This window comes from Vombatus ursinus, unplaced genomic scaffold (assembly GCF_900497805.2).
Source record: "Vombatus ursinus unplaced genomic scaffold, bare-nosed wombat genome assembly UNPS02014779.1, whole genome shotgun sequence".
In the NCBI taxonomy this organism is placed as follows: domain Eukaryota; kingdom Metazoa; phylum Chordata; class Mammalia; order Diprotodontia; family Vombatidae; genus Vombatus; species Vombatus ursinus.
The window spans coordinates 36,643,162-36,669,768 of record NW_020954557.1 but is presented as its reverse complement, the minus strand read 5'-3'; the positions used below and the strand labels follow the sequence as shown (position 1 = coordinate 36,669,768).

General features: G+C 38.1%; 1 protein-coding gene and 1 pseudogene across 2 annotated transcripts in view; both read right to left on the bottom strand.

The window, feature by feature from the left end:
- The window catches only part of CCDC141 (coiled-coil domain containing 141), a 276,321-nt gene that overhangs the window by 107,691 nt on the left and 142,023 nt on the right, over window positions 1-26,607 (bottom strand). For both annotated transcript variants that reach the window (XM_027865848.1, XM_027865847.1), the window contains exons 10-11: window positions 6,320-6,461; window positions 1,756-1,875 (exon numbers count right to left, since the gene is read on the bottom strand). In XM_027865848.1, coding sequence (XP_027721649.1) covers window positions 1,756-1,875; window positions 6,320-6,461 — 262 coding nt within the window. The remainder of the gene's footprint in view (window positions 1-1,755; window positions 1,876-6,319; window positions 6,462-26,607) is intronic.
- LOC114045713 lies at window positions 21,416-22,291 on the bottom strand (annotated as a pseudogene).

Here is a 26,607-nt window from a genome sequence, read left to right as displayed (position 1 = left end):
GGATTTCCAATACAATATTGAATAATATTGGTGACAATGGGTATCCTTGTTTCACCCCCAATGTTATTGGGAAGGCTTCTAGTTTATCCTCATTACAAATAATGCTTGCTGATGCTTTCAGATAAATGCTTTTTATCAATTTAAGGAAAAACCCACTTACGCCTATGCTTTCGAGTGGTATTAATAGAAATGAGTGTTATACTTTATCAAAAGCTTTTTTTTGGTATCTATTGATATAATCATTTTTTTTATCCTTTTCATTTTTAATACCAGTGATTTGTGTTTTCCCTTTTTTAAATCAAATTAACCAAGTTTATCTGCTATATTGTTTTTTTCATAAAAGCAACTCCTAGTTTTATTTATTAATTCAATGGTTTTGTTATACTTAATATCATTAATCTTACCTTTAATTTTTAGGATTTAAGATTTAGTGTTTAATTGGGGATTTTTAGTTCGTTCTTTTTTTAGATTTTTAATTGTATACCCAATCTATTGGTCTGCTCTTTCTCTATTTTACTGATATAAGCATTTAGAGATATAAATTTTCCTCTGATCACTGCTTTTATTGTATTCCATAGGTTTTGATATATTGTCTCATTATTATTCTCTTTAATGATATTATTGATTGTTTCTATGATTTATTCTTTAAAAACCACTCATTCTTTAAGATTAAGTTGTTTAATCTCCAAGTAGATTTTAATCTAAATTTCCATGCTCTCTTATTAAATATAATTTTTGTTGTGTTGTGATCTGAAAAAGCTACTTTTAATATTTCTGCTTTTCTGCTTTTAACTATAAATTTTTTATATCCTAATATATGGTCAATCTTTGCAAAGGTACCATGAACTGCTGAGAAAAAGGTGTATTCATTTCTATTTCCATTCAATTCTCTTCCTTTGTAATTTTATGTATTTTAATTTATTCATTTTAAATCAGTATTCCGGCATAGGGTCCATAGGCTTTACTAGAATGCTAAAGGTATCCATGACACAAAAAAATGTTAAAAATTCACACTCTAAAGGTTGTGCATATGTGTGTATATTACATGTCACATAAACATATATATGTACACACACGTGTGTGTGTGTGTGTGTGTGTGTGTGTGTAGAGCCCAACGCTTTCATCAGTGTGTTGGTTGAGGAGAAAAGGGGAGGAAGTCTGTGCTGAAAAGAGGCAGGTATGCAAAGGGGACTAGTCATGAATTAGCATACCCATTGTTTCTTTGTGAAAGAGGTTGAAGCCCTAAGGGAACAATTTCAGCTTCAAAGGTAGGCAATGACTACTATAGGGAAGGAACATGAATACCAGGTCTTCCAAAAAAAAAAAAGATTTCTTTTGTAGGTCATCAGAGCTCTTCTACTAGCTGCCTCTTGAATTCTTACTGGAGTAGTAATTTTCTTTGTAACGCTCTACAATAGATAATTACAAATAAGGCTGAAGGATGGCCCTCCCGGATACCACCCCCAAACTCAAAAGGGTATTATTATCAAAATATCTTTAACACCTGCCCATTAAGGAAAGGAAAGGAGGAGTCACAAAGTACTTGAGCAAAGGATGAAAATTCTGAATCCCATAATAAGCTCAAGCACTTTTTCTTAAATTTAGAGATACCAACATTTTTAGACACACATACATTTTAAGATCATTAGTTGCAGTGATCCTAATTTATATATGCAAAGACTATGAACTGAAATTAAGGTTTATAGATATTCTTTACCATTTGTACATAGCAAAGCTTATTAAAATGTCGCTTACCTTAGCTTGACTGTCTAGTTCCAGATATTTGCTCAAAATTCTCTCTGAATCTGAAAGACCGGGGCCAAGATCCATACTATTTGAAAGTATTGGACTGATTTTCTGAACTGACATTGTTGCCTTTAGAAATAAAAGACAAATAATCTTAGAGACTTATATGTAGAGATGAGTATGCATATTTAGTACATGACAACCATAGAATAAAAAATATATATGTATAATTATATACTGAATCTTAAAAACCCTGTTCTTGTAGTAGGGATGGATTTGCACTGATCCATTTATATTCTTTTCATCTACTTCCCATTGAGACCGATAGCCTACATTATGAAGACAGGTGGCCAGAATTAAGGCTAGAGTTTATGGGCAACTAGGTGGCATAGTGGATAGAGCACTGCTTAGAGTCAAATCTGGCCTCAGACACTTACTAGCTGTGTGAGCCTAGGTGAGTCACTTAACCCTGTTTGCCTAAGTTTCCTCATCTGTAAAATGAGCCGGAGAAGGAAATGGAAAACTATTCTAGTATCTTTGCCAAGAAAACCTCAAAATGGGGTCATGGAAAGTCAGACACAACTGAAAATAACTGAACAATAACTATGGACCCTAGGAAAAAGGAAAGCTATCAATATGGTGAAGGGAAAGCTAACTGACACATGTGGGAATCAACACCATGACGATAGTGCCATCATTATTTGCACATGAATTAACTTCATAAACACACCCCCCCACACACAAAACCCTTTGAAAAATAATACAGTCTAAGGCTTTATGCTCAATAGGGGTTGCCTGACTTGATTAATGAGTGTGAACATGTGTCCTTAGAATATTATGGGGTTAAAAAATAGTCCAAAAGCCCTGGCACCCAAATGAAATGACATGATTTAGTGACTTGTCCATTGTCACACAGCTAGTAAATATCAGAGGTCAATTTATACCCAAATCCTCTGACTCTGAATCATTGCCCTTTCCACTGTACCAATCTGCCTCCAGTCTAGAAGGTAGTGGTTTATCAGTTACTAATTACAATCTCGTCAAAATAATCAGTATTTTACAAAACTGAAATTCGAACCACAATTGCCATATTACCTATGATACCTAACACCACTAAGGCCAAGGAGCACCCAGGCTCTGGGCCTTTCCCTATCTTTTCCTCCTCATAAAAACTTATTTGTTCCATAGTCTATTTGGAGGAGAGAAGGTAATAATGACCTAATTAACAAACCAGCTTATCTATATGCTATCTCTCCTAGTTAATATATAAGTTCCCGGAGGGCAATACTTTTTCCTCCATATTGCCTAGCAATATTTTAGATATAGATTTTCAACAAATATTTGTTGGACAAATGAGTGATTCAGTGAACAAATGAATATAATTGTTGTTGTTGTTGAGTTGTTTCAGTCGTGGTCAACTCTTTGTGACCCTATTTGGGGTTTTCTCAGCAAAGATAATGGAGTGATTTGCCATTTCCTTCTCCCGCTCATTTTACATATGAGGAACTGAGGCAAACAGGGGTAAGTGACTTGCCCAGGGTGACACAGCCCAGAAGTATGTCTGAGGCCAGATTTGAACTCATGAAGATGAATCTTCCTGATTCCAAGCCCAATGCTCTACCCACTGTGCCACCTAACTGTCCAATAAATATAATGCCTTGCACAATTTGAAACATGATAAGAAAACAGCTTGGTGTAGTAGGCTATTATGCTATTATATTATATTGTTGTATTATGTATTTTACTAATATATAATTATACTATTGGTGTAATATACTATTAGTACACTAATATGAACTAGGTGATGATTTAGTGAATCTATAATTAAATGAAAATTATCTTAGATCTTCTATTGTGTTCCTGTTCTGATCTTTCATTGTAGCATGGAGATAACCCTAGGATCTTAATGGCTATGACAATGTGACAATCCTTAGTAGGTCAAATGATCCTATCAATGGAGTTATAATAGCTCTCCCTTTCCCAAACCAACTGCAATCAGAAAAATAAACTTTGGGAAAGTGGCTTATTGATGTGATAAGTCATGTGTCTTAACTAAGGGAGCAGCTTTCTGTTGTTAGAGGGGCCAGATCTCCTTGAGTATCTCATATAAAGGGGCAACAACATGAATAACCTCTAGATTGTGAGTCTTTCAGAATGAAGAAGTTATGTCATTCTCTCTGGTCCTAGAAAGGATGGTGAGGATGAGGCCACAAGGAATAACAAGAAGAAAATTAATTCTATGGGATCTGATTGGAACAGAAGTAGTGGGAAGGGCTTGAAGATCTGTATTCTGAGCCCTTTCAGTGTGTGTCTCTGTGTCTCTGTCTGTCTCCGTATCTATGTCTCTGTCTCTCCCCCCCACCCCTGACCCTTCATTTGGTCCCCTTTCCTGGTAGGCCAAATAGGAGGCACTCATCAATGCCGAGGAGGAGGCAGTATGTTTCCAAGACAGTTATTTAAGCTGCTACCATGCCTTTTGAACTAAACTAGACAATGCTGTATCCCTGGGGATGTGGTCCTGCTTTTGTCACTATTCTGAATTTCCCAAGGGCTCAAGACATCACTTTAAGAACTAGAATCACAGAATTTTAAAGGTGGAAGGAATATTAAAAATCACAAAGGAGGCCAAAGTTCAGAGAAAGGAAGTCATTTGCCTTGGGTGATGCAACAATTTAGTGGGCAACTGTTGTTGCTGTTCAGTTAGTCAGTCACGTCTGACTCTTCATGATCCCATGGATCATGCTACTACTGTCCATGAGGTTTTCTTGGCAAGGATACTGGAGTGATTTCCCATGTCCTTCTCCCACAGATTAAGGCAAACAGAGATTAAGTGACTTGCCCAAGGTCACACAACTAGGCTAGAGCTGAACTCAGGTCTCTGAGTAGGCAAGCTGGGGCTCTCACTCAGGTCTCTTGACTCTTCATCCAGAGCCTCTTCCACGATTTCATACCGGTTCTACACCATCTGGATAAATAGCAAAGGATGACAACCTAGAAAGCAGCATACTTTATCCCTCCTTACAGTTGCAGAAATGAAGTCTGGGCCTCTCCATAGGCATACCCTTTCCAGAGAAACCTATTCTCTCTCCATACAAGCCTAGATTCAGATAGCCATTGTATCTAATAAGGACAACTCTGAAACGCTACCCGTTTTGTCATTTGGGACTTAGCCCAGACAGCAAGGCTCCTTGGTGTAAACACCACTGTTAAGGTTACTGGATTTTCAATATATTTATTATCTATTGTCAAGTGGTGGATTCTACAACTGAAAGGAAAATTGTTGGTTTCAGGAGCCCCTGAAAACAGGAGAGATGGAAAAGAGTCTCTCTTATGCTATTCAGTTGAGAGAGCATCCTGGTCATTCTTCCAACTGCAAGTGGTGGATGGAGTCAAGGCGGCGATGATTTGGTAAATCAGTGAGTGAACACTTTGGAGTCTGAGCACCTGAGTTTCAAATCCTTCTTCTAATGCTCACTACATGTATGACTTTGGGCAAGTGACTTAACTTCACGGGGCCTCAGTTTCCTCATCTGTAAAATGTGGGGGTTGAACTGGATGGTTTGTGAAGTTCATGCCAGTTCTAGTTGTGAGACCCTAAAGCATACAGCTAATTTCACTAAAGTAATTCTAGATGTTATCACAAATAGCATGTGCTTGGCATTAACCTACTAAGTAACACCTGTGGTGGAGTAGAAAACTTAGTTGCCTAAACATGACAAGACCTGGGTTCTTCTGGTTCTGTTGCTTGTTAGCTGTATAATCATGGGCAATCCTTTCATTTCTCTAAGTGTCAACTTCCTCATCTGCAAAACTAATATAATACTAATGCCTACCTCACAGGCTCTGTCAGGAAGATCAGCTGAGATGATGCATGGGAAGCACTAAATTAATGCAACTTCTTTTGCCCACTATTTTGCCAATTGAAGAGTTAGGTGGTACAGTGGTTAGAACACTGGGTCTGGAGTCAGGAGGACCTGAGTTCAATGGCCTCAGATACTCACTAGGCTGGGTGACCATGGGCAAGTCACTTAACCTGTCTGCCTCAGTCTCCTTATCTGTAAAATGTTCTGGAGAAGGAAATGGCAAACCACTCTAATACCTTTGCCAAGAAAACCACAAATGAGGTCAAGAAGAATTGGACACAACTAATCTACAAAAAAGGAACCACTGGTTCTTGGAACTACTGATATAACCCTTGAGTATGGTCTAATATGGTTGCTGTTTATTGCTCATGCTGCTTTTGAGAGAGGGATGGGGGTCCTTAGGTGTCTACCTTGGGAGAAAGAGGATACAATGCTGGTTTACATGTGTAATTATTGCCTGTTCTTGGCTTATAGGTCTTGTGGAGAAAGCAAAGTGGAGCATGACAGGAGACTACCTGGTGTGAGATGAATTTACTCTTAATTAAGCGGAGTTTTTGATGAAATAGCACCCCTCTCCCCAAGCATTTACTGTAGCTGACACACAGCCTAGTAGCACTGAATTAAGCACACCTAAAGCTACCTTTGGTGAAGCAATTAGTGCAATTGATTCCAAACCATTAATTTAGGGAGGAAGCATTTTATGATACTACCTTCCTTAGGAATCCCTCCATTGAGGCAGTTAATTGTTGTTTCCTAAGAGCAAGTTCCTTATGAGCAGAACACTGCTGGCTTAGCTGATCCACTCTTCTCTGAATGCATCCCATCATTTCATGAATGCCAACCATCTGAGAGCTAAATGGGAACAAACCAGCTGTTAGTTCATCTCTGCCTTGATGTAGGCATTCAGCTGACAGTAAGCAGTGGAAAAACAGATCTGCTGTCTCAGGTTAGATCAGATCTAGTTAAAGCTTCAAGTTTTAAGTTTCCAACCTGGCAGGAAAAAAAAAACCCGACCAACCCTGAAAGTAGCAAAATGTTGTTAAAATAGAAAAAGACCAACTGAAGAGTCTATGTATGGCTGTTAAAAGCTTCTGAAAATGCAAAGTGAATTGTCCAATTTGCTACGAGGACTAATCTTTTTAAGAGACTATCTTGCTATCATATTTCAAAAAACTTCAAGACATTTATGGCATGAGGACCCACACAGTAAGGGAAATAGCTTTTCCATGGTTGCTATGGAAAGGTTTCATATATGAAGTGGTCTCTGAAAAGAAATGTGAATATATCAATCAACAAAGCATTTACTTGTCTAATAATGTACAATGTTTAAGTAAATGCCAGCATGCCAGTTCTCAGCAATAATAGTGCTCAAGGCTATCTAATGGATGACAAACCAGCAATCACCAGCAATTAGGTATCACTATGCACAATAGAGTCCTGAATTAACAAATTCCTGGACAGTTAGTTAACCTGGGAGTTATAGAGTGAGAGAGCCTTAAGAAAATGAACCTCAAATTGTCCTCCCCCCCATGTCTGCAATTATCTTAATAAGTTTCCTAACCAACCCCAGTTGCTTCATAATAGGAATGCAAGGTGATCAAATAGCTATTACTGTATTTATGCAATTTATTGTTTGGAACTTTTCAGATGAATACAATTTATTTTTATAATCCCAGATTTTACTTCACTGCATAGTCTCCTGTTTTGAGAGCACAGCCTAGGCTACTATTCTAACATCTCTAGACTTAAAAAAAAAAACTTTAATCAGTCAATTTTCTCAAACACTAATAAAGAGTAAGATTACAACTCTCGAATTTGATTATTCCAAGTTTGAAAAAAAATCTTGCCAAGAGTTACAGATTTTTATTGTTTTTACTTCTAATAATTAATTTATGCTGCTGTAAAAAATGAATTTAATCAGTAGTAAAATGAGGGCAGGCACTGATAGGAATGAAAATGAGGGCTCTGAAATAGACAAAGAATCATCAGTCATTTGAGAATTTCCCCCCAGGATTATGAAAAGTGGCTAGAACATAAATGTTTTCTATAATGCAGCTGATGTTCCAACTAGTGGAATTAAAAGGGAGAGGAGGACTAATAATAAATATTATTCCTGAGACATAAGGTCCTATGGGATTAATACAGAAACAACTGAGAATATTGCAAAGGAAAAAAATGAAAGGTATTTACAAGAGGACTCAATTTAAGGGAAATGATTTTACACAGTAATAGTTAGTGGCACCACCAGTAATTGTATTTATCATAAACTCTTAAAGAAGTTTTTCAGCATCTTATTGGTCATTGAGTCTATCTTCTCAATGGAGGAGTCCTTTCTACAATATCCCTAACAGATAGTCATCTAGCCTATGTTTGAGTGCTCCAGAGATGGCAAACTCATTACCTCATGTCCATTCCAAAGACTTTAGTTATTTTGCAGGTTTAGGCAAAAATCTGTCTCCCTGTGACTTCTGTGCATTTGTCCAAACTCAACCCTCTGGAGAAACAAAGCAAATCTACTTCCTCTTTTCTCTCTTCTTTCTCATGGACAGCTCTCAGTTCTAAACAGCTTTTTTCCCCTCAATTATGTCATGGTTTCTAGAATGACTACCTTCTTGGTTGACCTTCTCTAAATATACTGTACTTTGTCAATCAGTCTTTAAATTTTTGATTAGATTTAAAAGATTTTTGTGTGCTAAAAAGGACACTTGATAATCTGTGGGGCTTTATTCCAAAACAACTTCCTATCATCTATCTCCTCCTCTGTTCCTCTAATCATGTCAGCGTTCTCTGTCTTCCTCTCCTTTCTAGTCTCAGTGGAAGAAGTGACCCTTCTTGCCAAAGCTAACTCCTCCACCTGCACCCTCAATCCCATGTCCTGATCTTGTTGTAATGATCATGCCCTCTTTCTCTTTCATATTCCATGTTACCTCTCTCCTGGGTTCTTCCCAGGGCTGAGAGGCTCAAATAAGATAATGGATGTAAAGCTGTTTGGAAACCTTAAGATGCTCTATAAATACTATTATGATTGTTACTATTATTAGCCTACAGTCACAAGGCTTCTATTCTGGCAATGACTTCATTCTCTGAGCCTTCCGCACTCCTGCTAAGCTCAAGCAATGTTTATTGAACAATAAAGGGGTATGCTGGTAAATATTTAACACCGAGGATCTTTTGGGGGAAAGATGTACGCACACACACTTTTAAGTTTAATCTGCATTATTAACACTTTCTTAAGTCTAGAGACAATCACCAAAACAGTAAATGAAGCCATGATCACACTGAAATTTTGACAGGCTCTCACAAGCTCCTTAGAGCTACTTCCAGCACACTCCTAGTTCATCTTCAAAGTCCCCAAATAAACATGTTGAACTTTTCACTATACTTACAAAATAAATTTTAAAAATTTAAAACCTTCCCTTGAGCCTTGGAGAATTTGAATTTCAATTAAATTCCATTTGTCTATTAAATGATTACCATCACTAACATAGTTAATAATAAGAAAGAAAACAAACATTTATTAAGCTCCTACTATGTGCCAGACACAGTACTTTACAAATATAATCTCATTTGATCCTCACAACAACCCCAGGAGGTAGATACATGCTATTTATCCCAGTTTTACAGCTGAGGAAATTGAAGCAGAGAGAGGTTAAGTGATTTGCCTGGAGTCACACAGCTAATAATTATCTGAGGCTTGATTTTTACTCAGGTCTTCCTAATTCCAACCTAGCTCTGTATCCATTGCATTGCCTAATTGTGGCATTTATTAAACACATATTATGTGCTATGCACTGTGGTAAGTGGTGTGGATCAAAAAAAAAGACAAAAACATGTTTCTACTCTAAAAAAGAGTCCACGTTCTAATGTGGGTGAAAACACACAAACAATTATGTATAGACAGTGGAAATGGGAGGTAATTTCACAGGAAGAGCACTAGTGGGGGCAGGGGGAGGGAAAGGCCTCTTACAGAAGGTGGGATTTGAGATGTCTTGTTGGAAGCACAGGAGACAGAGGTTGGAAAGTATCATTTTTGAGGAATATCGAGAAGGTCGATGTTGCTGGACCACAGAATATATGAAAGGGATAAAAACAAAAGAAGACTGGAAAGGTAAGAAGGGGTCAGGATATGAAGGACTCCAAATGCTAAACAGAGGACATTATATTTTATCCTGGAGGTAATAGGGGGCCATTGAAGTTTATTGATCGGGGAGGGACAAGGTCTAACCTATGCTTTAGAAAAATGACTTTGGCAGATGAGTGGAGGATGAATTAGAGTAAGGAGAGACTTGAGGCAGGGAGACCAACCAGAAAGGTTTCACAATAATTCAGGTATAATAAAAGCCTATGCCACAGTGATCATTGTTGAATTGTTTCAGTCGTGTCTGACACTTCATGACCCCACTTGGAGTTTTGTTGGCAAAGATACTGGAGTGGTTTGCCATTTTCTTCTCCAGCTCATTTTACAGATGAGGAAACTGAGGCAAACAGGATTAAATGACTTGCTAGGGTCACACAGTTAGTAAGTGTCTGAGGCCAGATTTGAGTCTTCCTGACTCCAGGCCTAGCACTCTATCCACTAAGCCACCTAGCTGTCCAACCAGAGGGTTAGCTGTGTGTGAAGAGAAGGGGCGTACAGAAAAGATACTGTGAAGGTAGAAATGAAAAAAAAACTGATTGGATACATGGAGTGAGTGCAAGAGATAAATCAAGGAAGATGCCAAGGTTGTAAGCCTCAACAATTGGGAGGGTGGTGGTACCCTTGATCCAGAAATGTGGAAGGGAGGGTTGGGATGAGGAGGAAGATAACGACTTCTGTTTTGGAAATGTTGAGCTGAGATGCCTACAGAATATTCAGTTGAAGATATTCAAAAGACAGTTGATGGTATGAGACTGAAGCTCAGAAAAGAGACTAGGATTGGTTATATAGATCTGGGAATCATCTCTACAGAGATAATTGAATCCTTGGGAGCTGGTGAGGTTGTCAAATGACGTAGTACAGAAAAAGAAGAGAAGAGGGACCATGACAGAGTCTTGGGCTCTGTTTAAGACTTACCCCATGGCAACTGAGTCAAGGTCTAAAATAATCTTTATTTCCGTATTTCTTTTTTTGCTAGTGTGGATGCTACCTGTCTTTAATTGACTGCACTAAATTATATCTTTTTGTTATTTGTTTGATAGTAGTCCCCTGGAGGGAAAAATGGACCTGGAAGAAAAACCAGGAAAAGAGACTGCAAAGGAGTGGTTGAATAGAGAGAAAGTGTGACAACCTAGCAAGGAGAGAATATCCAGGAGGTGGTCAACAGCATCAAATGATACAAAGAGCTCAAGAGGGATGAAGATTGAGAAAAGGCCATTAGATATGGCAATTAAGAAACCACTGGTGACTTTGGAGAGACCAGTTTTAGTTGAATGATGAGGTCAGAAGCTAGATTACACAGGGTTAAGAAGAGAATGAGAAGAGAGGAACTGGAGGTGAGAGAGAGAGAGAGAGACAGAGAGAGAGGGAGGGGGAGGGAGAAGGAGAGGGAGAGGGAGAGGGAGAGGGAGAGGGAGAGAGAGAGGGTGAGGGAGAGGGAGAGAGAGAGGGAGAGGGAGAGGGAGAGCACACCTTATCAAGGAGTTTAGCCAAGAAAGAAAGGAAATATAGGACTCTAGCTGGTGGGGATGGTAGGATTGAGTGTTTTTTTTTTAAGGAGGAAGGAGACATGGGAGTGTTTGTAGGCAGCAAGGATGAAACCAATTGTTAGAGAAAGATTCAATATAGGATTGAATTAGTTAAGCATGTTCTTTTGACACCAATTCTCTCTCTTTGAGGCCATGCCTGCAATTCAGTACATTTACCATAAGCTTTGCAAGTTGATTTAGTGTTTTTTCTACCAAAAAAAAAGTATATGTGTTTGTGCACTTGTGCATGTGTGTGCAAATCTGTGGGGTGGATAATAGTCACCTGTCTTCACCTGAACATATTTTGTCTATGAATAACATACAAATCAATGTTCAAACATACTCTCCCATGGTTTGAAATAGAAAATAACTTGATTTAGTCAAGAAAATATTGTTATTCTCTGAGAGTAGCTGGAATAAGGGTTAATTGTGACTAGTAAGTTAGAAGATGAATTCCCTGAACCATGCAGAAGTCATTTCATTCCCTTCCCCACTTTTTTTTAGCTATGCTTGGTGTGTGACAGAACCAGAAACAGAAAAAGGAGGAAGTAAAAACAGGTTCCAGGGCTGCAGTGAGAGAAACTACCTTCAGACCTACCCCACGGCAATTGGGTTGATGTCCAAAATAATCTTCATTTCCCTGTTTCTTTTTTTTACTAGTGTGGGTGTTACCTGTCTTTAATTGACTGCACCAAATTATACCTTTTTGTCATTTATTTGATAGTAGCTCCCCTGGAGGGAAAAATGGAAGAATATAGATTGCTCTGTCTCTCACAGTCCCTGCAATTAGCCTAATTAGATCAGCGGAGTGCACAAACACCATTAGAGGTCTCTCATACACCATTTGAGACATACTTTCAGGATCTATTTCCAGCATATATCAGTGTATATCCAAGAGATACTTGTTGTAGACATTTAGGCTGCAGGCAGACTATTCAGATAGTGAGGATAGATGGTCACCTTTGGCTCTTGCTAAGGGAGAGCTGAGCCAAGAGAAGGTATACTTCCTATGCAGTGAAAGGCACGACGGACTATCTCTGCTTATTTCTGAAGTTTCTGGTGACTTTTTCACCACTCTTCTCAGACACCCATGAACTTCATACTGTGAGGAGTCAATCAGTCATCAGCTAGGAACACCATAAGGGCACATTTTCTCCCTCCTTATTATTCTTTGCAAGAAGCAGGGGAGAGAAGAGGGAAGATAATGGATTAAAAATGTTTTCCAAAGAGCAGGGTTTTACTGTCTTTAGCCTAAAATATAGACTTACATTTCCAATAAGCATGTTGGCTTCCCTATCTGGATCTGTCACAAATCTGGACTGGGGGAGGGGAGGGAAATCTAATCATAATGTCTTTTAAGGCATCATCCTGGAGAATAGTAAGTTCCTTTCAAATGTTTCATAAATTACTATTGGCAGCCCATCTGGATTAGGAGCTGTACCAGATGGTAAGTACTTGACAACTTACTCCATCTCATCAGAAAGCATCAGCTGATCACATTTTTCTTCTCTGTCTTATGGCTGAATTTCATTTTGGAAATGGGGAAAATGTCTTCCCTAACCCATGGTTTATTGTTCTCTCCCAGTGACCCAGCTATTGTCCTTTTAACAGATGTGCATGGCTACTCAATATAGGCAGCAGATCATCTGAGACTTCTCCATTGTTTCCTTCCACCATAGGAAAAAGGCCATTTTTCCTCCGACCCACTGCACACCCTCCCCCAACAAAGCTAAAGTATTTTAAACATATGGGCTTTTTCCTTCTGTATTATTTGTTGAATTTGGAGTTCTAAGATTGTAGAATCATAGATAAAGGAACCTGAGAGACCATCTAAACTAAGCTTCTCATTTTATATATGAGAGTGAAGTCCAAAGAAGGTAAATGACTTATCCAAAGTCTTACAGATCATTAACAATATGAATGAAATTTTAACTCAGGCCCTCCAACACCAGAAAAAATGCTCTTTCCCTGTTCAATTTTGACTTTGCCACCTATTATCTTGTTGTGCAATGGGAAGGGTGATGAATTTGGAGTCAAAGGAACTAGGTTCAAATCTCGTTTCTGTCACATATCACCAGTGTGACCTGGGACAAATCATCTAACTCCTCCGGGCTTCAGTTTCCTCATTTGTGAAATGAGAGGATCAGACAATTTTGTCTCTGAGATCCCTTCCAGCTCTAAATGTATAATCTTATGAGTCTATTCTAATTGTATTCAATTCAGAAAAGTCACCAAACTTCTGTCTTCTCAGCTTCTGCAACTACGAAATGAAGAAGTTGCACTAGGTGATCTCTAAGGGTCATTTATGTTTTTTTATTCTGTGATCCTTTATCTTGATTCATGAGCCTTTCCCTCAAAATCATTGTGTTCATCCTTAGTTCTCCAAGAGGACCAATGACATCCTGAGGGTGAAGTCTTGTGTGTGAATTGAATTTAAGCGAGGCAAAGCTGTTCAAAGTCGACAGCGTCATTCTCTCCTCTGGAGTCGTCAAAGTCCAGTGGCAAGACAAAAGTCAAGATGACTGGCGATGGCCCAGCATGCAGTGGGTGACCTTGGCCTTTCCAAATTCAGATCTTTCCCAGACCCTGGTTTTTCTGAGGCAATATCCTTTCCCTATCACATTGGGAATTGTTCTACTTTCTTCCTCTTCTACCAGTGAAACTGATAATCTAGGCAGTATGAAAACAACTTTGAGTGGGGAAGAATAAAATGGCAGGCTTTCAGATATTCAGTTAATAAACATTTATTAAGCACTTATTATGTGCCAAGCACTGTACTAAGCCCTGGGAATAAAAAAAAAAAGACAAAATAACAGGGGAAGAGAAAACACAAAAGGAAACTGAAAAATAGGAGTAGAGATTGGGGTGGGGGGATTTACAGGACAGGGATATGGTGAAGTCAGTCAGAGAAGTTCCAAAGCACTGCAGGCATGTGAGAAACAAGATATCTGAGCTGAGATTGCTCCTTAAATGGAGATCTGGAGTTCATGGCCCCATTCTCCAATCAGAGAAGCAGAGGGCAGTGATGAAACCAGGGCTAAGATTACAGGATTTTACAGGTAATCCTAGTGATTAACTTCCTGTGGCATGATGCAGAAATCAGTCAGAGAAGGTTGTAAGAGTTACCCATCTCTCAGTTGACTGGCATGATAATTAAGGATTTCTAATGTACTAAATTATGATGCACAAGTATTTCTCTATAATGAATTTTGGCTTCTCAAAAATAAGATTATTTCCCTTTTTTAAAAGTAAAGCTAAGTTACTTGTTTATGTCCTGGTTTGCTATGACCAAAGAATTCATCCTTTTGTTGCCAGTCTGTTGGTGATAAGTCTCTCCAAACTTAGCTATCTTGGTTCTTAGGCAGTGGATTGTTTATTGTCAGTACTGAATTCAAAGCCTTTCTGGTCTGCTAGAACCTTTGAGAAATTCTGCTCTGCTGCCACAGTCTTTAAGAACCCACGTTCGAGAGTACACCACAGTGGAATGGGACTTTTAGGAAGGCATATGGACATAAATAGGCTGCAGCATATTACCAATGAAGAATTATATACATAAAATGGCATAAAAGACATCATCAGGGGGCAGCTAGGTGGCACAGTGGATAGGGCACCAGCTCTGGAGTCAGAAGGACCTGAGTTCAAATCCGGCCTCAGACACATAATACTTGCTAACTCTGGGCAAGTCACTTAATCCTAATTGCCTAGCAAAAAAAGAAAAAAAAAAGACATCATCAAGGGGAAGCATGACGAGAAAAGGAACTTGACTTTGAGAAGTAGAGATGACAGATATGTAGCCCAAGTATCTGGTAACACCAGTATTCATGAAATACAGGGTGACCCCAAAAATCTGTGTGCTATTTGGGGTTTTAATAGCTTAAAACTAACACTAAGACTTCTGGGACACCCTGTGTTTAAAGAGAAAGTAGAAGACCTTTAGAGTATTGGACATCTTGGATATAGAATATTTTTAGAAGGGCATGGACAAGAATAAAACAGGACAAGAAGTCATGAGTAGGGGTTGAGATCTAGATTGATGGGAGAAGGGCCTAAGTTGATCCAATGAATCTCATAAAGTTTGGAATACGATAAATCTGCTTATTCCCTTTATGACTTTGACTCACTAAAACCCAGTTTTCTCACCTTTAAAATGGGGGAATGGGAATCGATGATTTCTAAGGTTCCATATAATTCAAAATCTTATGATCTTAACAACTGTCAATAGTTCTTAGCAAACAAAATTCACTTTGTTTCTGAGGGCCTTTTCAGTTCTAATACTCTATAGATTTCATGAAAATCTATGCTGCTTAAATTGAGATAAATGGTTTCAATATGTCACCAATCTTTTGAGGTCTGCATGAACTACATGAACAGAAGCCAATGATGCTAGCTCACATTCTATTAGAGACTTGATGTGTTAGAGACTTGTATTGGGACTTCAGGAAAGATGGTAGGAGGAGAGGTTATAAGTTATGTTGCCTTCTTATGATAGTTCTCTCTCACACAAACAAATTTAAACTGAAAAGAAACAATTTTGCTAGAATTTATCATGAGAAAAAAAGCAAATTGAAGAGTCCAGATACTATGAGAAAAATTTATGGTGTAAGCAAACAAAGAAGGAAATTAGAAGAAAATTATCGCCAAATATCATCAGAAAAATTCATTAGAAACAGCAGAAGTTGCAAAGGATAAGAATAAATAGAAAATAGACATACTTAAGAAATTAAAGGAAAAAATGAAACCTCCTAATCCTCCTAAAAAAATTATGAGAGGAATTAGGGGAGGAAAGGTAACAGGGAGCAGTTAAAGAATGTTAGGAAAATATGATAATGAAACTGTGGAAATCTCCATAAAGAATACAAAAACATTAGTGGAAATAATTAAGAGCAAAATTAACACAATGGAGGATGAAATTGTATATGGCACAGTCAATATGGGAAAAAACTAAGAAAATATTTCATCTGCAAAAACAAAAAAGATTAGACAAAATAAGATTAAAATGATAGATTTGATGGGCACACAAAATAAGATTAACATGATAGATTTGATGGGCAGATCAGAATACTAGGGACCTCATAAAGAACAAGACAAAGGGTGCTAAGGATCATACCAATTTTAGACCGTCTATGAACATTAACTTAACTATTAGTATTCTAAATATAAGATTCTTGTCTAGTGACCCATTAATTGACATACTACTGAAGGAATGGAATCATATAAATGCCAACTTTTTCACTATAAATAAATCCAGAGGTCATAACTAAAAATCAACAGTCAGCAGTCAATTGCTGATTGTTATGACCCATTTCTGTATTTTGCTGATTGTCTCACAGTTAGTAAATGTCTGAGGTGGATTTGAACCAAGGTCCTCTGAAGGACACATCTAGCATTCTACCCACATCACGATGCCTCTCAATTGAATTGCCTAAAAAGTGAAGAATACAAGAACTTACTGTGCTTATTATTTGTTGAGTATCAAAAGTAATTTCATTTATTGCATTATCAACTAAAGTCAACTAAAAGGCTCACCTCCAACAAAGTATCTCCTTTGCGTTTTTGGAAATCATATGGGATTCATTGAAAGATGAAACAAGAGAAATCTATGTTCCATGACTATGATTATTCATATCAAAGGAGGCATTAAATAGTGAAGCTAAAGATATTTGTACTGTCATGGAAAAGGTCTAGCATGGAGCCCAAATGGAAGAAAACTTCCCCATGTAGCTTGTGAAGTCTACATAATGCTTCTGTTGGCAGATGATAATATTTTGACTACAGCAAGCCCTAGAGCACCACAGAGCCTATTAAGTAAGCTACACAATTACCCACAAGTTTGATTAAATTATGCACATCATAAAAACTATGGGGATAATGAATGTCTAGGGCCCAGGCTATACTTTTCAGGATGGAAAGCCCAGAATATGAGTGTGTGTAAGTTTATATGTGTATATATAAATATATAAATAATATACATGTGTGTATGTGTATATGTATGTGTATTATGTATCTTGGAAATAAACTGTAAATGAATATTGAACTGAGTACAGAATTGAATAGGAAGAGAAAAGTAGGCTGGATTACATTTGGGAAATTGTGGAATTCTTTTAATGATCCCAAGCTTCTCTCTGAAATATTTTTTAACTTAATATTAGTGTTTATTGATCTTGCTAAATATGTTTCTACATGTAATAATCAACTTTGTGTTCCTAAGTACCTAAGCTATATCCTAGGAAATTGATTTACTTAGCAATCCCAATTATGCCACAACCTAGGTGAGGTCCAGCATTTCTTGTCTTTTCACTCCCTGTATTTCCCCTTTTGCCCAAGTCCTCAGCTTCCTTACGGACCACCACAGTATGGCCAATGATAGAATAATGTCCAAAAAGTGCAATTAGAGAATCTTTGATAGACACTGTTGCCAAACCATCTTTGTTGGGAGTAACATTGCCAAGATCACCAATATGGCTATCTTCATCATTTGGTCCACTATGTTTTTTGGAATGCTAACTTAAAACTTTGACTGAAATCATCTTCGTCAGCTTCCTCTCCACTCTGATTGGAGGGCTGGACTATGGAGTACTAAACTTCTCCTAAAGCCATTCTTCATAGAGGGCAGAAACTGGACTTTTTGGCTTATTCCACTCTGCATCTGCTGCTCTGTCTGGATTACACACCATGGAACATGATAACCCCACCCTTTCCTGCTTCCTTTTGTGTATTGTCTTCCCCCGTTGGACTGTAAGCTCCTTGAAGGCAGAGACTATATTTATTTTTATTAATTATATGCCCAGTGCCTGGCAGATAGGAAGAGCTTAATAAATGTTTACTGAATTGGATTGAAATAAAGGGCCATATGTTTAATACCAGCATCAATCTTGTGATATGATATGACTGCAAAGCATAGAAGACCACACCCTAAAGAATTAAAGTTGCACATCCACCTGGAGGGACAATGGAGATATACATGGTAGGCATTAACAGGTTACACCATATTACTAGTGAAGAATTATTCAGCAAAAGCAGCATGAAATATATTATTGGGGAAATACATCACGAGGAATGGATATGGATCAGTGATGTTGTGAGAGTTAGGGATAAGTGTCGATAGCCCACATGCTCCATTGTTACTTATACAATGTCCAGAGGCTTGGAAGAAGGCCCCGTAACATTGGGTAGTGGCCCTCAGTGGGGGATTTAGGAAGAACTTGGAGAAGAGTTGTATAGCATGAGAAGGCATAAATAGATTATGATTTTCACCTCTGGAAGGAAGTACTACATCTTTTTAATTCCAGATGCATTCAAGTATCATGCTATTGATTCACCTTGAATTTATAGTTCACTAAAACCTCAAGCTAGATGGTGAAATAGATAGAATACCCGGAGAACCTGAGTTAAAATCTAACCTCAGATATAGCTGTATGACCCTCGGCAAGTCACTTAATTCTGTTTGCCTCAATTCCTCATCTGTAAAAAGAGTTAGAGAAGAAAATGGAAAACCACTCCAGTATCTTTGCCACGAAAATCCCAAATGGGATCATAAAGAATCATACATGACCGAAAACAACTAAAAAATCTCAAGTTTTTTTTCAAATGAAATATCTAGTCATACTTCCCCCATGTTGTATTTATGGAGTTGATTTTATGAACTCAAGATGTTATATTCATGCTTATTATTTTTTGCCTTATTAAATACAACTCCATTTTCTAGACTTTCAAGATCTTTTTTTTGGATCCTAACTTTCATCTAATGTGTTAGCTTTCTATCCCTCCCAACTATGTAAATTTGATAAGCATGCCATCTATGACTTTATCAGTAACACTGATAATAAAGTTAAATAGCCCATGGTCAAATATAGATCTCTAGAGTACTCTTCTAGAGAGACCTCTTACCTAGGTGATGTTGAACCATTAATGACTCAGTTATTGAACCCTTAATTGAACCAATCTTTGGGTCTGGCCATTCAATCTATCCAAATAGACTCTGAGGTCCTTGAGGTCAGGGATCAAAAATCTTTATTGTACCCATTCTGTAAATCATCACTCCTACAACATTACTCTAAATCAGCACTAACCTCTATCACCAATTTCCTATGACCCCATAGGCTTCTAGGGTAGGCTCCTGCTTGGTTCTAAGGCAATGTTTAACCTGTTTTCAGGTTCAGGGCTTTAGAGTGATAGGTGGAGTAAGCCTGAAGCCAGGATTGAAGTAATGTTAAAGTTCTGATCTATGGTAAATCGTTATGGTAAAGTTCTGATCTAGGGTAAATCTGAGGCCAGATTTGAACTTAAAGGGTCAGGACCTGACTCCAGGGCCAGTGCTCCATCTACTGCACCACCTAGCTAACCCCTAAAAAATTTCTTAATTAAAGGAAATGCCTAAATTCAATGGGAAGTCAACGAAAATAAAGTTGTAAATTTTTTTCCCATCCAAGTTCATGGAAATCCTGAAATCTATCCATGGATCCCTTGGAGGTCTGTGTATCCTGGGTTAAAGACCCCTGATTTAAAGAATAGGAAATGGCTTTTTTTTCTGTTCCTAGCTTCCATCAATTGTCCCCTCTTACAAGACGCCCTTTCTGATTTCCCCAGTTAAAAGTATGCTCCCAATTACTTTGTATTTATTTCACATAATACTTTTTATTTACTAATTTGGGTACATATCATTTCTCTCTAATAGGGTAATAAATTCCTCAAAGTTAGGGACTGTTCATTTTTTGTCATTGTAGCCCCAGTACCTAGCACAGTGCCTGAAGGCACAAAGTAGGTGCTTAATAAATGCTTATTGAATTATTAGAGATCATGAAGAAAAAGGTAAAAATAATAAAAGTACCAGATTTTCCATTGCTTAATAAGTCATGGTACATTTCTAAGACCCTCTTCCCATACTTAAAGGCAGCTAGGTGGCATACTAGATAGAGTGCTAGACCTGAGATTAGGAAAACCTGAGTTCTAATTTAGTCACATATACTTACTGACTGTATAATCCTGGGCCAGTCACTTAATTTCTGTTTGCCTTAGTTTCCTTATGTGTAAAATGGGGAGATTAATAGCACCTATCTTCCAGGGTTCTTGTGAAGATAAAATGAAATATTCATGAAGTGTTTTGCAAACTATAAAGTATTATGCAAATGCTAGCTGCTGTTACTATTGTTATTATTATTATTATACTTAAAGAAACTTTTAAAAATTACAATATTTTGGAAAGTGGTTTATCCATCCCTACCTCAAAGATTACTTTCTATATCTCTTTAGCGAAGCATTTCAGTTTTGTTTGACTTCATGTTATTTTATCACTTAGGGCAACCATGAGACACTTGACGTTTTGTTCTTTGAGATGAACATGCAAAGGATTTTGCACACAGTATTTGCCAAGCCCAAAGAAAGTGTGTAGGGAGTAGTGTTACAGTTTGAGACGGCGTTGATTACACATTTGGTCACAAGGAGCAGAGCAGCATTGACACAGGAGTGTGAAGAAAAGGAATAGAGTTACACAGAAGAGGACTGGATCATGATGGTAGTGATAGTACAAAGGCCTCCTGACAAATATTCCAATTCCTCGAGCCACCACTTTAATTTGAGTGTCCTTGGATGAGGTACAAATGCTGAGTTCCTTTCTGCATAGTCTTCCCAGTAAACTTAGGAGTGCTAATTGTCAGGCTACCTATCCCCTGGAGGTCATGACATTGGGATAGGATAAATCAGCCAGGCTGTGGATTTATAAAGAATCTTCTAATTTCTATTAGACTTTTAAGCAAAAGCATCCAGGAGTCAAGAGCCCTCAGTGTTTCAAACTGCAACATTTTCATAGAACTGCAGTTAGATCCTAATTAGGGCAAATGAAGAATCCTGTGAGGTGGTCACATAATTCAAATTCTCACGCATATTTCCATTGGGTTGATCAGTTACCACATTTTATGTAAATATAACTTCAAATAGTGTAAATTGAGTTATACTATTTGAAGTTATAATTATGTAAAAGATGTTGTTTAGTCATGTCCAACTTTTGGGACCCCATTTGGGGTTTTCTTAACAAAGATACTGGAGTGGTTTTCCATTTCTTCCTCCAGCTCCATTTTTTTTAAAGAAACCAATGTTTATTTTCCATCAGCATTTTTCCAACACAATTAGAGCACCTGGGGTAAAACTTAAGACCACTCTGTGGTAGTTCCTCCCCGCTTGGTGGCCTGAGCAGTAGGAGCCGCAGACCTGTCCTCGGTAGCTGGCTGAGAACTCCAATGGGAACTGCTGAATGGGCACAGATGGCACCTGTACTCCATCAGCCACCTCTGGTTGAGTAGCAGTGAATTCTGGGGCAGGTGCAGTCCATTCACCCTGAAACTCCTCCTTTGTCACTGCCTTCTCAGCTGTGGCCTGCTCTTCCTTTTCAATCTCCTCTGGATCCCTGCAGAAGTAAAGATCGGGTATAACTTCCCATGGGTGTTCACAGGAGATGGTACCACACATACGTAGGACTTCACGGGCCAGCATCCATCACATCAGACCCACTGAGTGAGCTCCCTTGTTGTTACAGGGAATGGCAATGTCCACATAGCGAAGTGGGGAGTCTGTGTCGCACAACGCAATAGTTGGAAGGTTAACATACGATGCTTCAGTCAGAGGCTGGTGATCTGCTCGAGGATCAGTGACCACCCAGAGGCGAGACTCCCTGAAAGATGCCTGGATCTGGTCAGTGAAGGTGCCTGGTATGAAACGGCCAGCAATCGGTGTGGCGCCAAAGGCAGCAGCAAATTTCAGAACAGCTCGCTGGCCATCCAGCTCATCCTGGATGAGATGACACTAACATCAGCTGGATTTTCAATGGCAGCAATGGCATGAGCTGCCAGCAGAAGCTTTTCCCAAGTTCTCTTCAAATTGATGATGTAGATACCATCACTCTTTCTTTTGTAGATATAGTGTTCCATCTGGAAGTCCAAATTGGTGCCACCCAAATGGGTTCCTGCAGCAAGGAATTTGAGGACATCCTCATCCTTCACCTGCATGACATCTAGGGCTCTGGACATTGTGAAAGTTTCCCTTTATAGTTACAATGGAAACCGAGAACAATGCCATATGGAACCCTCTACGGGGCAGCGCAGAAAGTCAGCTCCTTTTTCAAATGAGGAAACTGAGGCAAACAGGGTTAAGTGACTCACCCAGGATCACATAGCTAGTAAGTGTCTGAGGCTGGGTTTGAACTCAGGTCTTTTTGATTCCAGGCCTGGTACTTTATGCACCGCACCAACTAGCTGCCCTGCAGTTTGTGTAGGACATGGCAATCTAACTTATTTCACGAGCACAAAAAATTGCCTAAGATATTATTGTTATTAAATAGATCATCATGTAATTACTTATTATTCCTCTACACAGTTTTATAAATTGCAAATAATTATTGTTCTCATTTTGTAGAGGAAGTAACATTGAAATTAAAAAGATAACTTAATGACCATAGTCACATAATTAATTAATGAGTAGTACAACCTAATAGTGCCCAGTATTGAACATAACCTGCTACAAAATCATTTCCAACCATTCACGAAATGCACAAAGTCCCAATTAAAGTTGCATCCTTAGGAATATTATGTCAAACTCATGGAAATTGGTTTTGACCCTTAGAAAGGTGGGAGGCAGCTTCCTTTTTAACATCTTTGAAGAGCCATATTAGCATTCAAAGTGTTCCAGGGACAAAAAAACTTACAACAGCGTGACATTTTTAATAGGTTTTCCTGCATTATAAAGACTGAGCAATCATCACATCATGTATTGCTATTTTATGTAGAACTGAAAGTTCTCTCTTTTTCCTTTGTGCTACAGATTCTCAGCTTATCACTCACTTCTCTTGTAGCTGCAACTTGGAATCATTTCCTTGTTTGGCCAAATTTCCTACCTGTGATGATGAGTCAAATAGTTATTAATATTAACCACTGGTGTTTGTTGGCTAGCTTGGTAACCTAACTCCCATGTATGTATAACGTTATATTTACGAAATGTTCCAAGTGTGAAATGACATACAAGTGAACTTTTGCAACATAATCCATTTAGAAGCTGAAACTTGCTTATGTTTATGTTGCTAAGTGTATATGAAAATATATGTATAAATATATACTTAAACCACAAAGAAAAATATGGTAGTGGAAATATTATTGTTCCCATTTTACAGATAAGACCTTTCAGGTCCAGAGAGGGGATGTCATTTGCCCAATGTCCTACAATTAATAACGGAAAATAGTACCCAGGCCTGTTTCAAAAACCACAATTTTTGTACTGTGCTACACTGCCTAAGGCATATATATATATGTCAACTGACAAGAGAGAATTAAACCACACACAGCCGAAGCATAGTATTAAAAACTATATCACAAGCTTTGGGTTTCAACTCAGTTTCTAATGGATTTCTATTGAATTTCTAATGGATTTCTATTTCTAGTCTAGCTTCTGAATCAAGATACATCCATTGGCAAATTACCATTTTACTTTGCTGTTAGCTTCTTTTGCAAAAATTAAAGTAACAGTCCAGATTTGCCAAGCACTTTAGAATTCCAAGGTAAATAAAAATGTAGCATAGAAAAGTAGAAAAAGATGAATTGTTTGGTATTGGGAGTGGGGTGGAGAATGGCAACTTCCAGGAAAAACAAAATTCCAGTTAACTAAACATTAATTTATGCTTCCTGAAATCTCCTTCTATTTCTTTCTTTGTTTCTCTCTTAAGACTAGATCAGCATTCAACTTCCTCCCAGACTGCAGCCTAAAGCAAGTAACTGAGGCCCTTTATAGAAGGAAATAAAAGTAAAGGTAGCCATAAAGATGACAAAGGGCAAAGGAGATGATAAGAGAGGGACCACCTGATCAAACTAAAGTCCTTTTATACTCCAACATGAATTTCCAAACCTGAAAACATCCTCAAAAATACAGACTATGTGGGGATTAGAACTTGACTTCCAAACTAAACTTTGAGTTTTAAAAAATTAACCATTTGTTGTTTAGAGTAATGATGAAGCTGCCAGAAAGGGAGAGTAAGCTACTCTCTAGCATCTGATTGGCTCAGCACAGGTGAATATGATGAGACTAGCCCTATACTGGTGATCAACCTATCACCAGCAATTGTTTATACTTTAGGAGGCTACTAGGTGGTGCTATAACGCATAGAGTTCCTGCCCTGGAGTAAGGAAGATTGATCTTCCTAAGTTCAAATCCAGCCTGAAACACTTACTACCTGTATGACCCTGGGCAAGTCCCTTAACCCTGTTTGCCTCAGTCTCCTTGTCTGTAAAATGAGCTGGAAAAGGAAATGGCAAATCACTCCAGTATCTTTGCCAAGAAAACCCCAAATGGGGTCAGGAAGAGTCAGATATGACTGAATAACAGGTGGTACTGGACCTAGAGTCAGAAAGACCTGAGTTCAAATCCTAACCTGAACACTCACTTCTGGCTGACTCACTTTCCTCATCTGTAAAATAGGGATGATAGTAACTACCTTTGGTTTGTTGGGAGGGAAAAATGAGATAATATGTATAGAGCACTTTTTAAACCTTAAAGCACTAAAAAAAAGTGCTAGCTCTTCATATCATACCAGGTGTGAGTCTGTTTTAGCTTTCATTTAGGTTACAGTTGATATCAGTCACAGGTTCTAAATTGAAGTCATTACATAGAATATTTTAAATACAAGTTTAGAAAGCTTATCAGTGAAGTGATAGCTTTTACTGTAGGATTGTTTTAATATGAGAGTCAGTTTTGGGTTAAATTTTGAGTTTTGCAAACAAAATCGCTTGTCTAAAGGACAGTAAAGAAATAAGGTACAGTGGAGAAGCAAAGAAGGCCAAAAGAATCCTGGTAAGAGAGACCATTCACAAAGAAATTGATTAGGTTCCTTTTTAAAATAATATTTTAAAAGTATCATAGGACCATAGATTTAGAACTAGAAGGAACATATATAACAGATGGTAGCAAGGGTAAGCAACTGATAATTAAAAGAGAGGCACATAAAGATAATTGTCTGGAGTGGCAGTGCTCAGAAGGAGCTAAGGTTGCTAATGCTTGAAAAATGAAAGGGGGGGAGTTTTTTTAAACCAACTTGCAGAATAAGAAGAATATTAAAGGAGAAATATTCAGTGAATAAAAAAAAAACAGAGAGAAGGTAGAACTACTCGACTCATATTTTGCTTCTGGTTTCCCCATCAAAGAAAGAAATCTTTGAAACAGGAAAGAAAACAAGAAGTTAGCAGGGAATTGAAATTCAAAAAAGTTGATGGCAAGAGAGCAAAGAGTTCAAGTTCTGATGTCCAGAAAGAGCATCCCAGGATCCTGAACACAAGCAATGGGAGTTCCATGCTCCAGTGGTCCATGAAAGATCTAAAAAGAAGAGAGGTGGCATCCCAATTTTGAAAAATGGAAAAAAAAAAGTGAAGCCTTCAAATTATAAGTCAATGAACTTGACTTTGAATCCACAGTGTGAAATGGAACTCAAAAAGCTAATGAGATTTTAGACTTGCATTAATAGAAACATAGTTTCTAGAAAAGGGGATGTGATAATTCCCAGTACTCATGCCCTGCTCAGATCACGTCTAGATCATTATATTTAATTGGAGCACATTCTAGAAAGGATTTTGGAAAAATTGGAGCATATCCAGAGAAGGCTTGCCAGTATAGTGCGAGGACAGGAGATCATGTGAGGATTAAAGATCTCTTACTGTGCAATTTGCTAACTGTGACCTTGGACAGAAAGGACGCCTCCTGGGAAAATAAATGACGGGTGGAGGGGGAGGTGGCTCTCCTGGGTTTGTGACTTTGTGGAGCAGAAAGTGCTTCCAGAGGCATGTCAATCCAGGATCAGCATGGAGACAACAGCAGGCAGGCAAGTAATGAATAGCAAGCTGAAGCTACTGTCAGGACAACGAAAAATTATTGATATTGACCTTGTATTTATATCACTTTCATTTTCAAATATGTTCCTCTTCTTCTTTTATGCAAAATCCTGCCTGTCTAGGTACATATAATTATTTAAATACAGAGTATCCCAAAAGTCTTTGCGCTAAATAATGTTGAAGTTTTAAATGGCACTAAGACTTTTGGGACACCCTGCATGTGCCGTAGCCACTGATGTAAGTCCAAGAGGACAACAGAATAACCATTAAGCCATCCCATATAAGAAAGATTTTTAAGTAAAAGGAGTGGGTAAGTGGGAAAGCCATGGCAGGGAAACCAGGCTATACACATTCAAGGTTCCAACCTCCTTGTTCCAGCTAGAGATAGACTTTGCCCACGGCTTCCCTTTTGGAGCAGTAAGTCTTAGAGGTGTTAGTTTGCAAAATAACTATGTTTGACAGTAGAACTACTAGTGTAG